The sequence below is a fragment of the Chionomys nivalis genome, chromosome 14 (assembly GCF_950005125.1).
Source record: "Chionomys nivalis chromosome 14, mChiNiv1.1, whole genome shotgun sequence".
In the NCBI taxonomy this organism is placed as follows: Eukaryota; Metazoa; Chordata; class Mammalia; order Rodentia; family Cricetidae; genus Chionomys; species Chionomys nivalis.
In genome coordinates, this window is record NC_080099.1 from 10052070 (window position 1) to 10066857 (window position 14788).

Here is a 14788-nt window from a genome sequence, read left to right on the forward strand (position 1 = left end):
AGTTTTAGAAGGTGTTTTGATCTCCACATATCTAGCTGGCTGGCCAAGGGTCACACATGACATGATACCTGGGCTTCCGCGTGCAAATCTGCACCTATTTGCCTGTGAATGTGGAAGTGGGCGTGCCTGTGAAATGGCTGGAGATGGCGGAGGCAGAGCAGGTGAAAGGTGAAGGCAGCTTGGGTTTCTGGACAGTGTGTTATTGCACTGGTCGTATGCACATCTCAGGGAATGTGTGCTTTTCAGTTAAGCAAATTTTGGGGAGCTTTGTGCTCTGCAAGAGCAAGATCGCAGTGTGTCGGGCAGAGAGCTAGGAGTGTGCAGTCTTACCCGCGACTGCATTGTGTGTCCCCATCTGTGTGTCTTTGGGAATGCGTTTTCGGCACGCATCCTGCTTTCACAAGGCATTTGTTCATTGTGTGCAAATGTGTCTGTGCGGCAGTACCCGGGTGCTGTTTGAGGGTGCTTGCTGGCTTTCCAGCTTCACTTGCGCCTGCAGTCAGGCTCTGCACGTGCGCCAGCCTCTGTGCGCACGTCCCCGAGTGACCCGTGTGCGGTGCCCGGGGACCTCTGGGTCGTGTGCACTCGCTGCCTGTCACTGCGCTGACGAACGCACCTCCACATGTCCGAGAGCACGTCTCCCGTCGTGTGCATGCTCCGTGTGCACGCAGCCTGTGTGTGTGTGTGTGTGTGTGTGTGTGCGCAGAGCGCCGTGCGCTGCGGCCGGAGGACCGCGCCAGGCTCCACGCGCCCCGCGGCCGTCCCCCCTCCCCCGCGCGCACCGCAGCGGGCCCCGCGATTGGCCGCCCGCTCCTCTAGCCGTCACCTCCTCCCCCGCCCCGCGCGCCCGCGGTCCCCGCTGTCCCCCGCGGTTCCGGCGAGGCCGCGCCGCGCTGCGCTCCGCTCCCATTGGCTGCGCGCGCCTTTGTGTGGCGGCAGCTGCGGCCCCAGCGCCTTTGAATGTCGAGAGGGGCCGGGAAGGGAGCCTTTCCATGGGCCATCTGTCTCCCCGCCAGCCGCCGCCCCGCCGCCTGCGCCCCGCGCTCCGCCTCCCGCCCCGGCGGCTCCCGCAGCCCCGCCGCCCGCGCCCCGGAGCCGCGCCACAAAGGGCCCGCGCGCAGCCGCCGCCGCCGCCGCCGCGCGAGGAGCCAGGATGGTCCTGGTCCACGTCGGCTATCTCGTGCTTCCAGTGTTTGGCTCTGTGCGAAACAGAGGTATCGCTTTTTCCTTTTGGGGGTCTGCTTCCTTCTGAGCGCGGATCGCCGCAGGCACCGGGCGGGGGCGGGGGCGGGCGCGGCGGGCGGGGGGCGCAGGCACAGCCGCGGGGCGAGGCGAGGCGAGGCGAGCAGTGCTACTTCCCACTCCCTTCTGGGGAGACCCCCGAGTGTGGGGTGGCACCCTCGCGGGAGCTTTTATAGTGAAGTTAGGGTTTGGTGAATTTGGGTCCCTTCTTCCCCAGCCCCATATTTTTTATTATTATTTGCGGCGGACGTGGTTCCTCCAAATCACAGCCCCTTCCCCTACCTAGCCCTGTGTGACCGAAGGGAGATGCATGCTCTGTGTGTGTGTGTGTGTGTGTGTGTGTGTGTGTGTGTGAGAGAGAGAGAGAGAGAGAGAGAGAGAGAGAGAGAGAGAGAGAGAGAGAGAGAGAGATATGGTGGTGAATAGATTTAATTTTCTGTGATTTGCTTTTTTTTTTTAAGGGCATATGTGTGTTTTGTTATGTTTTGTAATTTTTATTTTGGGAGCCTTAAGGCCAATGGCCAGTGAGCTGGGGATCAGCCCTATCCCATGCTCCAAGCTCTTCCCTCTCATGGGTACCTTACACCTTCTTGTCCCTTCCTTTTCTCTCATTTAATCCTTTTTGTCCCATTGCCCTTATTCTGTGGCCCTGCATACCTCCCCCCCCGCAACTGTCTTTGTATGACAGTTGCAGTTACAGGTTCAAAATGCTTGTATGTATGCGTGTGCATGTGTCTGTGTGTGTATGCATGTATACGTGTGTGCGCGCGTGCTTGCGCGGTTCGGAAATCAGACGTGCGCTGCCTTGCACCCCTGGGCCCGTCCAGAGCGGGTTGTCTGTTTCTTGGGTGTTGAGCTGTGAGTGAGAATGAGGTGGGAAGCTGCCCCACGCCAGGCCTTAGCCCGGGGCAGGGGTTGACCAAGCAGCAGGCTGGCGATGTCTTTGTTTTTAACTGTGGTATATGGGGTGTGTTTGCACGGTCCCCTTTCCCACACCCCCTTTTCCTTACATTCCCCTGCAACAATAGCTTGGTTTCCCCCTTTCTTCCCCCCACTCCACATTTCTTCCATTTTCTTTTAATCAAAATTTCCCACCACCCAAATCAAATCTGAGATACATCAATTCATTTTTTTTTTCCTTCTTTTTGTATTCTGCTCTGGACTCACATTTCTCTTGGAAATGTTTCTTCTCTCCCACTCCACGTTTGCTTAAATTCCCACTGGCTGAGCACTCCCTCCCTTTCCAAGAATGATGTCTTCCCTTCGCGGACCCCCTCTGGTCTTCCGAGTCAGAGCGGGGGAGGGGGTCGTAGAGCCAGCGCTTTAGTGCGCCCCAGGGGCCAGACTGCACCAGGCTAGGAAAGCCCAGCCCTCTTTCATTCAAACTGTCCCCAACCCCGCGCCTCTCCCCAGAAACCTAAAGGCAAGGTTGGTCCCGTAGGCCTGTTTTAACTGCAGTTTTTTTTTTGTGTGTGTGATGATAGAATGATGACATTCTGCATTTATCAAATCTTTTTTTTTCTTCATTGTGTAGCTCAGTGAATGGTCAACTCGCTGCTGTGTGCGCTGTGACCCTTCTGCCTCCGCATTTAGCTGTATTGTGACACCCTCTTAACCATTTCCTGTCTCCATCCGAGGAAGGCATTGCTATTTAAGCGGCAGTATCCCCTATCTCAGGCCAGTGTGGTGGTGGTTGGGGGGAGTAGGAGGTCAGACTAGATCATGAAATGCCACCCCACCTCCCCAATACACAATTAACTCTTATTACTTGGCATTTCCTCTTAAAACGGGTGTGGAACATTACACTCGGCAGAAATTCAAAAATGATTAAGAAGGGTGTTGAGCCTGAAAGTATAATTATCCTGATTAAATCATTATCATCCTCATTAATACCACCAATCTCTAAATACCATTGCAGCATGCTGGTTCCAGGTTTTGAAATTCAAATTGTTCAGCTGCCTTTAAAATTTATTTTTAATAACCCTCCCCTCCACCAACAAAAATCCAACAAAACCAATTCTGCCCATCAGAATTGCAATGGCAAACTTTCACGGTAAACACACCCACCAGAAATTTTAGGGTCTGAGGGGTGAGTTGGGCTGTGGGTAAAATTCAGCACAATGTGCTAAGAGCTCATGACCTTCTGATAGAGGATACTAATGCTTAATTCAAAGGTCCTAAACCACAATTTTCTTGTAAAACTATTATAGTCTGCTAGCTGAAGCCTGTTCTTTTAGTTTCCATTGTAGTAGTGTAGGATGTGGGCCATTTCAGAATAGATGTAGAGAAATAACCATTTTTGTATCTTCATCTTGTTTAGCTGAGTACATTGCACTGTAAATCCCTGTTAAGTGGATTCCTTTTGCCTTGGCTTGGAGGCTGTAGCAGCCCGCTTTCCACTTGTCTGGGTGACCATCAGCTGGCCTCCTGGCAGCACCCAGGCATAAAATTTAGTTGGAGGCAAAATTTATTAAATATATGAAAGAAAATCTATGATGAGAATGACAGTTGCTGCTATTTCAGCCTCTGAAAAATTGGTGCACCAAGGTCCTTGGCTTAAGGGCAGCCACCGTGGCCATAGGGTCCTAATTGTTTAATTGTACAATGTCAAGAGCATCTTTGGACATCTGCCCTGGCCCTCAGGGCTGCCCCTTTAACAGCCGGCTCCCTCTGCTGCCTGGCCAGCCAGACCTGCTTGAAAACGGAGAAGAGCAGCAGTCATGAAAGAAGAAGGCGCCTACTTTGAGGGCCCTTCCAAAATAGTCATAAGTAGCCTCCCCAGAACGCTCTTTGGCAATCTGAACAGAAAAAGAAAAGCACAAAAACAAAATAAAATAACGCAAAGCAAAACAAAACAAAAAAAACCTCAGCAAAATGGTTTTCCATTAAACAGGGGTAGCGTGTTCCGCTGTGCTGAATTACTTCCTGTTCTTATTTTGTGGGTAATTTTTTATGTATCAAATATCCTTTTGGTTGTGTATCTTTTCACCTTTTCTTGTACTAAAACTAAAGCATGATCTGTATTTTTTTACATCCCCCAGTTGACAATGTACAGCGCTCGGTTAGAGACGTTCCCCTGCTGAACCGTAATGTGGTCCTGTAGCCCGGCCATCTGCTCATTGTACGCTGCTTTTGTTCTGTTACCCTTCCGAAGCATGGTGGGCCCAGCCTTTTCTTTTTCTTTCTTTTTCTTTCTTTTTTTTCTTTTTTTTTTTTGTATTGTGTGCATGATGACATTGTTACACACAGAATCCACTAATACTAATATACAATCTCAATAAAGAACTAGTTTTCCTATATTAACCTAGTGTGCTTTTTCTCTTGCTGTTTTCCCATTTATTGTCGTTCCCTGCTGTTTAGAACCTCCTTGCTTCTCTGTCCTCAACCTCGCCCACCCACCACCCCCACCTCCCATTGTAAGATTTGAGTGAATGCCTTTTCTTTTACTTTCCTTTTTTTCTTTCCTCTCTCTCGCCCTCTTTTCCTTTCCCCTTTTTGTGGTATAGATATGGTGACTCTAATCTCATATAGCCCATATCTTATAACAGTAGAAGCCTGGGGCCATGGGAAGGGTCAGTTGTCACACTGAAACAGCCCAACCGCATAGGGATCCTCTATCTTTGGCCACCTGTGTCCTCAACACCGTCCACTTGGCATCTTAGTGTCCAAGCTACAAGGCATTGGAAAGAAAGGAGAAGTCACACTGGGGTTGAGAAAAGGGGTACTGGACTTAACTAGCAATCTTGTAGTATTGACTCACCTGAAAAACCCATTTTGAGTTGTGTTTTAACTTTTCATTCACTGTCTCATTGATTTACTGTCCTTATAAATCATTCTGGGGGGTGACACGTGACATGTAGCTGAAGCCATGATCCAAAGTGCTAAAACATCCCTCTGTGTATATTGACATCCTGGAGACCTACAATTGTAAGTTTGTCATTTGGATCCCTGGTAAGGAAGATGCTTGGGACAGAAGCCCCTGAGGTCCCTCCCCATCCCAGGGCTGTCAGCCCCACCTGGGACTGTTGGAATAAGAATCTGGTCTTTCTGTGGGCTGTGAGCCAGTTAAAGCTGATTATAGCCTGCTAGCCTGACAGCTGCTTCATCTGTGGCCCCAGGGCCTCTCTGGGGAGAAAGCAAACCAGATCTGGCCATTGTCTCAGACTGTGTGCTCCGTGGAGTGGGGGTTGGGAGGTCAGGAGGAAAGTCAGGACCTGTGTCCAAATTGAATCGCAAGAACCCTTCCAAGTGTCTGTACCCCCTTCCTACAATTGCTCTGGAAAAGCCAACAGAGAAGTGTTTTCCCCGCCCCCCCGAGTGGAACCCAAATTCAAGCGTTTGTCAATTACATCTATTCAGTTTCAGCCCAGAACAAGCCTTGTTAAATGAGGCGTTTTAGACACCAGAGGAAATCAGTTGATTAAAGAAATTCATGGTTCCTTCAAGGGGTCATCATTTTGAAGCCATTTCTCTTGGCGGATGTTCTCAGTCCGTGCTGTCTAGGCAGTCTTGGGGCGGGCCTCCAACCGTCCCCTCAGGGAGGATGGCCTGCTACCTCACTGCTGCCTGACCACAGCGCTTCCTTGCCTTCTTTGTGGCCTCGAGAGACACTCCCCACCCCCGAGAGCTGCCCTCTTGGCTCTGGCTCTTTGTTCTTTTCTTCCCAGCCTGGGTGGAAAAGCTGAAGTGATTTACTGTGACACATGGACACACACGGATGTTCTTGGCGGAGGCTTGTGCTGTGTGCTGTGTGTAAAGGGAGACATGCAGGTCTACGAGGCCAGACCCTTGAAGAGGGGTTCTGGGTTTTTTTTAATTGATTTTCTTTTTGGTTTATTTGAGACTTAAGTTGGGTAAAGCAAAATAACACTTCCATCCAATCTCAGTAACAATCAAAACAAACTGGGTGGCCACTTTTCATTTCTCCCTAAAGATAGATCAATATTAATCAACTCTAAGATTTTATTTTTTTTAAGTTAATGTTCAGTATTTCAGATTTTTCCAGCTAGCAGTACATCTCAAGGATAGTTATTCAATAATCCAAAACAGTGCAGAATGCAATTGACTTAATGGCCTTTGTGCCTTAGCAATACCCACGACCCAGGTTATCAGAACTAAATATCTAACATGTTCCGAAGAATTCTCCCCCAACTTAAGACCCAACCACTACAAAGTCAATGCACGCTGTCTTTATTCTCTCAGCCACCCATCCGCTGTAGGAAAACTGACTTCAGGATTTTGCACAAGTCGCCTGTAAATGGATCAGGTACCCCACCCACGGCTCCCCGAGAAGATGGAGTATCGCTCTTGTTCCAGTTTTCTCTGGATTTCCCTTCTGACCAGCATTCGATAAGCCCCGCTAGTTAACGAGTCTTCTTAAGTAAAAATTTCCCACAAAGCAACAACTACAATTGTACGTTCCAGATGCGGGGGGAAGGTCGCCCAGACTGGTACTCACGTGTGCAGATGCCAGCCCGGCAACCTCGTTTTCCGTTTTCTCACCTTCCTTTCCCCATGTCCTTTTTCTCTTTAAATAAACATCTTGAAGTTTCTCTTTGGAACTTCAATGGCTTCCTTGGGAGATGAAGCCGCTGCTTTGGGCTGTATCTGGTGTTAGGTGGAGTTTTCCTAGAGCTGGCCAGAAGACTCTCACCCATGACTGTGGGTGTCTCAGTTCTATCCGGGTCACAGCTGCCCAAATGTCTAGGATACTTTCACATTAGTTTCTCCATGGATGTAATAGCTTTCAAAAAAAACTCCCGGCTTAGCATAGTGTGAAGCAAATTAGCTTCGGCTTCTGGTATGGTTCAGCCACACAGGGGCTTTCCCTTGGAGCGGCTCAGGTGATTGATGAAGCGCTGGCAATGCCTGTTCCTCATGTGTTCACCCATCCATCCCACCACTCGCTTACTTGTTCATTCATTTGAGTTAATGAATATTCATTAGATACCTGCTTGGACCAAACACTACGCTAAGAGGTGCCAAAGAGAGACCTGCTAAGACTTAGGCTCCCCGAGACATCTGAGCAGATGGCCCACAAGGGTGGCAGAGTGGCCTCAGTTGGAGTAGTCTAGAACTTGAGTCCTGGCTGTCTTGACCTGGAAGGGGAATTTAGGGACCGTTCTGAGCATCATCTGGATAGTGACCATTTTAAAACCTACCTCCTAGGGTGTGTAAAAACTATGCAAAGGCACCTGGCTCACAGCTGGTGTCAAAGACAGGGTAGATAGCTGCCTCCCTGCCCCCCCCCCCCCCCAGTTCATAGCTCTAGGTCTTTACTGTCCCAAGGATCAGGATCATGTAAAGTCAGAGACGGTATTGCGTAGGGATGTTGGGAGTGCCTCGAAGGTGGCATGTACCCTGAGGTAGAGAGTACCAGGTAGGGTGGGAGACAAGTGCCCAAGAACAGGACATGTGGTATGTGCGCATGGGTGATGACGGAGAGACCTGTGTGGAACTGTTGCTTTCTGCAGTTTCATCATGGCCCTGTGTTTGAATAAGTCTCTCTAAGTCCTAACTCCAGGGCTACATAGCACAAGGTCTCTAGAATGTAGAGCCTAGTCTGGAAGGGGGAGACCAGTTTCTGAGGCCTTTGGAATAGTTGATCTTGCTTCTTTGGCCACTGGAACTCATGGGACAAACAGAGGTGTTCATGCAACTTATTCTGGAACCAGTGTCTGAAAGCTGATACTAAGGGACTGAGGCCGGGGGAGGCCATGCAGCCTTCTAGGTGTGCTAGAGGCCCAAGGCCCAGGTCTAAGGACTGAGAGGAAGGCTTCCATCATGGGCCTTGCCATGAAGAGGGGGATGACCAGGATCAAGTCAATGTGGAGGACCGAGAGACAGTAGGTCTTTAGCATGCCTTGGACAATGTAAGATCACAAAGACAGAGACAAGGGGAACAGCCAGCTTTGGGGAACTATGAGCGCCTAGCATGTGGACAAACATGGAATTTGGCAGAGGGAAGGGGACTTTGACAATGTCTGGGAGCAGAGACTAGCGATGGATGCCTCTCATGCCAGGAGTCCGCCTTGCAGTGTTTCTTAGAGCACCTTGGCGGCATCACAGAGGACATGCGTTACATCACAGAAATGATGGAATCCCGATCTGGAAAGTCTAGAAAGTGAAGTGAAGGCATTCACTCTGGTGTGATCCAGTGAGCATGTGTACGTGATGCCTTCCACATCCATACTGGTATGACCCAGTGAGCACATGCAGGAGATGCCTTCCACACTCACTCTGGTGTGATTCAGTGAGCACATGCAGGAGATGCCTTCCACACTCACTCTGGTGTGATTCAGTGAGCACAAACAGGAGATGCCTTCCACACTCACCCTGGTGTGATTCAGTGAGTACAAACAGGAGATGCCTTCCACACTCACCCTGGTGTGATCCAGTGAGCACATGCAGGAGATGCCTTCCACACTCACCCTGGTGTGATTCAGTGAGCACAAACAGGAAATGCCTTCCACATTCACCCTGGTGTGATCCCGTGAGCACGTGCAGGAGATGCCTTCCACACTTACCCTGGTGTGATCCAGTGAGCACATGCAGGAGATGCCTTCCACACTCACCCTGGTGTGATCCAGTGAGCACATGCATGAGATGCCTTCCAAATTTTTCTTTCAAGACAGGGTTTCTCTGTAGCTTTGGAGCCTGCCCTGGAACTTTGTAGACCAGGCTGACCTCGAACTCACAGAGATCCACCTACCTCTGCCTCCCGAGTGCTGGGATTAAAGGCGTGCATCACCACCGCCTGGCTCCTTCCTGATTATCTGTATGTGCACTTGGTGTGCTCCTAGAGTTGGCATATAAACAATGCATGTCTCCAGTACTGGAGATGGAATCAGGCCTCATGCATACGAGGCAAGTGTTCACTCTTGACTTCATCCCGGTCTTTAAAAATACCACCCTCCAGTTTTTTGCTTTTTGTTTTTAAAGTTTTGAGAATCTTCACAAGTTGTCTAGACCAGCCACAAACTTCCTGCCTCAAAGTGTAGCTGGGACTGGAGGCTTTCACCACTAGGCCCAGCTACGCTCTCCATTTTTATTTAACATCGTAACATGAGCAGCTCCACAGTTTTCTGTGCTGTTCTCGCAGGCATTCACTTTTAGGGACTGTGTAACATTTCCCTAGAAACGTTCCTGGTGCACCGAGCGTGTCATGGACTGCAGGCCTCTCCGGGTCGGCCTACCCTGGCTAAGGGTTACTGTGGGAGTCCCTGCCCTCTACCAGGCCCTTCTGTCTTCAGGCTCAGTGAGGGTACAGGCGAGGGGCTAGAGGAGACGTGCAGCTGGCATAAACTCATCAGCAGCCCAGGGACTGGTCCTTCTTCCGCCAGGAGGAAGGATGTCTTCCCATCAGTTCTGGGACTCTGCTCAGCAGATGGCGACTCTGGAGTTTGTGCTTTCTGGGGTCTGTCACATGAAGTACGCAGAGAAGCAAGCCAGAGGCACGAGTAATATAAAGGCTCTTGTAGAGCTCAGTGGAAGTAGCCCTGGCTTCCTCTCTGTCACTTACCGCCCTGTGAGCCTGGCCAAAGCTGAGGCCTCTCTGACTTCACTTCCTGTCTGTCAAGGAGATAATTGGCCTAATTATCCTTCCTGCTCTAAAAAGCCATGATTTCCTCTTGGTGTGAACTTGCACTTCCTCTGCCCTTTTTGCCTTTTCTCTGGGAGGCAGCCACTTGTGCCTTGGCACCTGGTGGGTGAGTGCCCTTCTGTTGGCAGGTTACAGGGTGCTGCAGGCAGGGAAGGAGCCGTGCTGGGCAGGAGGCGACTTTCCTTGAAACATGAATGAGGTGTGCTGTCTGGGGGCATGGTCTCTTGGGCATGGTGATGCTAACATGTGCTTCCTAACGCTTAGGGCTGGCCTCCCCAGCTCAGGAGAGGAAGTGTCAGAGATGAGGCGGAGGGGCAGGAGCCTCAGACTGGAGGGAGCAAGGCTCAGCTAACACCTGTCTCAAGGATGGAAGAAGCCTGGACAGCGGCTGCTTCTCTCCCCTCTGATGCAGGAGCTGAGGGCTTGCCTTGCTCCCTCTCTCACCAGACAGCTCAAGTTGCTCTAGTTTCCCTCCTCAGCTTCCAGAATCCCCCTTTGCCCCCTTCCTGAGAACTCGGGGCACCTTCTGGGCTGCCTGCCTTTCTGGCCCACCCCTATCCCAGAGCAACAGCTTTGGCTCCTGAGCTCTGTGGGAACATGGATTAATGTGACCTTTCCCACTCTGGGCTGTCCTTCCTTACCAAAAGACCTCAGCCTGCTTGACAGGGCACATTCCCTGGGGTGAAAAGCCCCAAGTCCTCCCACTACCTGTCTCTTTACCACTGAAGTCTTGGCCCGCTGACCAGAGCTGAATGAAGAAGGTCCTGTTTCCCAGAAAGAGGGGAGGGATGGGAAGACAGGTCTGGACATCTCTTCTCGCATCTGCCTGTACTACTGTTTTCATCCCACAGCCCAAACTGTATCCAGCTTCTGCCAGGGGAGGGTGACCACAAGGGTGTGGGAACTGGCCTCAGTCTTGGCCCAGTCAGCGCTCCCCAGAGCCCCTCACCTTGGATGCCAGAGTGAGCAAGCCACAGCCTAGGTCTCACCTTGTGGGCAGAGGAAGAAGTCAGCCCAGGTCAGGAGGGAGGCACCCAGCGCTAGGGAACTGAGGGATGCTGCAGTGGCCCCACTGCAGGGTGCTGCCTGCTGCAAGAACCGCAGGGGACGGATGCATGGGTGAGAAGATAGGCCAGCCGCAGTGCGAGGCAGGCAGAAGTGAGGGCAGGCAGAAGAGGTGAACGCAAAGCTTGGGTGCTAACCTGGGGTGGTGCTTCTTCTGGAGGGTTCCCCTGCCTCTCCAGAGAGATGTGGGAGCAAGCGAAAGCAGATGGGACAAAAGGCAAGAGGGGTGACAGAGACTAGCTCCATTGTTGCTGCCCTCTGGCTCCCCCAACAGGGGCATTTATCAGTCCCATGGATTCCAGGTCTGTGGCCCACTGGCAAGTGGGTGTCCGCCTCTAGACAGCAGGGAATCTAGATATGTGCTTGGAAGATCCCAGAATTCTGAGTCTGGGGCCAGAAGAGGGCCTGGACTTAAGGCGGGGCAAACTGTAGTTTCCAGTTCTGAATTTGTAGAAAAAAGTGATTTTTAGATAGATTAAGCAAGGACGCCTACTTTACGTGAACTTGAGGGAAAAGCTAGAATTTTGCAATGTATCCATTCTAGGCCATGCCCGATTGTGGGGTTGCATCATGCCCCTTCTAAATGGGAGCGCTTTAGGGGAGAATACGTGGTTGTCCAACGCCTCATCTTTCCTGTGCTGAAGACCCCAGCTATCTAGTGGCTGGAGGTGGGACTCTATTCTCCAAAGTCCCGTAAGGATGAGAGCCAGGTCTTTTGACTCTGAAGGCCAGTGGGCTATTGGGTCTTGGCCTAAGATGGCGTAGACGTGCCATGCGTCCCCTCCCTCTAGGTGGCGCAGTTAAGGGCGGCTCTAGGGAAGATGGGCCTGAGTGAGTCTTGAAGACAACAGGGGTGTAACTGGGCCGAAGGGGTCAGAGCTTGAGGGCGAATCCACAGTTAGGGCCTGAGAGAGGCCCCCTCAGGAGACACTCTTGGAACTGTCCCTGGTGCCCTGATATGTCTTAAGGACCCTCTTCACCCTGTGGTAAAATACATATTGCATAACATTTGCCTTTTAAATCAGTGGTATTACATATACCCACACACAGTTTGTGCAGTCCTCACTGTTTGCTGTCTCCAAACCTTTCTCTAATCACGGCAAACTAAGGTTTCTTTAGTTTTTCTCAATTCCCAGGTAGGGCTGGGGCTACATTTGCTGAGTGTCCTTCAGAAAGGCATGATGTAGTGGTGGTGGTGGTGTGTGTATATGTGTGTGTGGGGGATAGGGAGAGAGCAGAAGAGAGGGACACACACACACACACACACACACACACACACACACAGTGATAGCAAAGAATGCCTAGCCTTTGCCCTCAGGCAATCTGGCTAACTTATCTACCAGTTGGGCAACTTGGTTTTCTTCTCTGAACCTTGCTATCCCCTTCTGAAAAGATGGGATAGAGTTGCTTTAATCCTAGCATCATGAGAAGACAGACGCCAACTATGATGCCTATAGAGTGTGAGATGTGCAAAGGCCTGGAAGTACTTAGCCAAAGATGGTCATTTTCTGAGCCTCACTGGTGTGGTCCCTCCCCTCCTGCAAGCCTGCCTGTCGGGGTCAGAAACGGTCCTGAGGGTACTGGGAGGTTCATATGGGATCTAGATAGACAGGAAACACTCAGGCTTGGCACATGTAGCTTACTTGTCTAAGCAGTTAGTGAGCCTCCATTTGGGGTTGTGGGTGGTAGAGACACAGATGGCCCATAGCCACAGCCTCCCTGGGGACACCTCCGAACACCCCTGAGGCGGGTAGAGAATGCATCACCAGACTCCACAGCCTCCCTGGGGACACCTCCGAACACCCCTGAAGTGGGTAGAGAACGTATCACCAGACTCCATAATCAGAACTAACCCCGTGGTCTGTCTGGGCATCAGTGGACCAGTCTTTTGCCACATGGGATGGGGAGAGGCCACACAACCCCACAGAAGTCTGGGGGTCCTCTAAGGGAGGGAGGTCTGGATTCTGTAGCTGTCAGGCCAGTTCTGGCCCCGCCCCGCCCGCCATGGGCCCACATCCAATCCAAGAGGTAAATGTCAGAGTCCTGTGGCTGTCACTTTTGTCTGAGTTTTCTTTTCTTTTTCTGGAGTATTGAGTACCCCCCCCCCCCCCCCGCCTCATTGTCATCCCACCCATTCCATCCACTTCCTCCTGCCTTCCTGCTGCTCTGGTCATTTCTGCTGTTTCTCTGCTTCCTCTCCTGTCCCTCCCCTCTGCTGGTCTGAACCTGCCCCAGTGCCCGGGTGGGGAGCTTCTCTGACTTCCGGAGAGCCGGGCGAGGGCTGACGGGAGTCTGAGGTCTCCTGTGACCGACCCTTCTGGGCCATTGGTCCTAACCTCTGACGATAGGGTTCTCATTCTCGCCTGCCACGATGATGTAAGCTGGGGATGTCCTGCACCTGCGGTGAGGCCTGGTGTGCAGCAGGACGCCTCACCGTTACACGTGGCTGCCGGCTGGGAGTTGCCATGTGCAGATGCCCTCTGCTGCCTCCTGCCACCTTGACTATGGTAAGAGGAAGAAGGTTGAGCCTCAGCACATTCATCTGTGAGATGGGAACCATCACAGTGACCTCCCAGTAGGTCATAAGGTTATAAGGAGGCCCTGATTCAGTAGGTGTGAGTTTGTTCAACTCATCTAGCAGATGCACACTGAGCACGGGTCTCTGCCTTTGGCCCAGGACCCCATGCCAGGTTCTGGGCACAGAAAGATGGTACCAACACAAGAGCATCAGCACACATCCGTGTAATGTTCACTCTGTGCCCATGCGTGGTCCCAGTCCCTTACCTGCCCTGAAGAAATTGAACTCTGGAAAATGGTTCTCTTAGTCTGGGGATGGATATGATGGGGGAGGAGGTGCTGAGGCTGAACAAGGGTTAAAGGATGGACCCTGAGCTGCCCAGGGGTGGGGGATCATGCTGCAGGGAAGGCAGGGATGGTGGGGCAGGAGCTCTGTTGAGAGCGAGGTGACCTGGGGCATCGCCAGTCCTCACGGTCAACCCTAACTGACAGAACAACATTGCCTGGTGCCCAGGGATCAAGCATCCACGGTCTACTCTGAGCCCAGGCTTGTGAGCTAGGTGTTGTTCTAGAAGACCATGACAACACACAAGGATCCCCGCAGTTCCCAGAAAGCAGTGATGGGCGGTGCTCTCAGTAAGGGGGTAGCTAGCATGCTTCTAGGGCCTGGGGGCTGGGAGGAGGAAAAGCAGTGGTGTGTGTCCAAGAGACTTCTAGAAGACGCAGATGGGAGTGGACTTGACATAGGAGCTTGGAGTGCAGTCTCATGCCTTTCTATCAGATGCCAGGGCCCTTTGCTGCTAAGTGGCTTTCCCGTGGGAAGGTTACAGATGCTCACAGTCCTGCAGGGTTGCACATATGCCCCTGGCATGAAGAGTTTCATCTTGTGTTCATTCGGAGCTCGGCAAGGGCCTGCCATAAGAAGAGATCTTTGGTTTTCCCAAACTGGCCAACCACAGACATTTGTGTTCTGTATGTGCACACATATGTGGATCAGAGTGTATGACTTCTAGAAACATCCATTAAACTTGATGTCTGCAACACGACGTGGGAAGGATTAGCCTGGGAATCTAGGTCAAGGCTGGTCAAAGGCAGCTTCCCCATATTGAGGGGGGCCGTGTGTTGATTGGGGACACCTGGATCTTCCTCTAAGTCCTTAGGGACTATTTGAGTCTATTCCAGTTGCAATAACAAACACAGAGTTCATTTTTTATTGTTCTGGAACCTTGGAAGTCCCAGATCTAGGTGTCAACAGATTTGGGGCGTGGAGAGGGTCCACTTCCTGACAGCTGTCTGTTTACTGTGACTTCACATGGATGAAGAAGGAGGATCTCTTTTGTTTGAGTCATGCACATTTAGCAC

At 51.5% G+C, this 14788-nt stretch overlaps 1 protein-coding gene across 2 annotated transcripts in view; it reads left to right on the top strand.

Moving 5' to 3' along the window:
- The first annotated feature begins 885 nt into the window (after positions 1-885).
- Positions 886-14788, top strand: part of Ark2c (arkadia (RNF111) C-terminal like ring finger ubiquitin ligase 2C) — a 97495-nt gene continuing 83592 nt past the window's right edge. For both annotated transcript variants that reach the window (XM_057789188.1, XM_057789190.1), the window contains exon 1: positions 886-1214. In XM_057789188.1, the coding sequence (XP_057645171.1) occupies positions 1154-1214 (61 nt within the window). In that variant the 5' untranslated portion in view covers positions 886-1153. The remainder of the gene's footprint in view (positions 1215-14788) is intronic.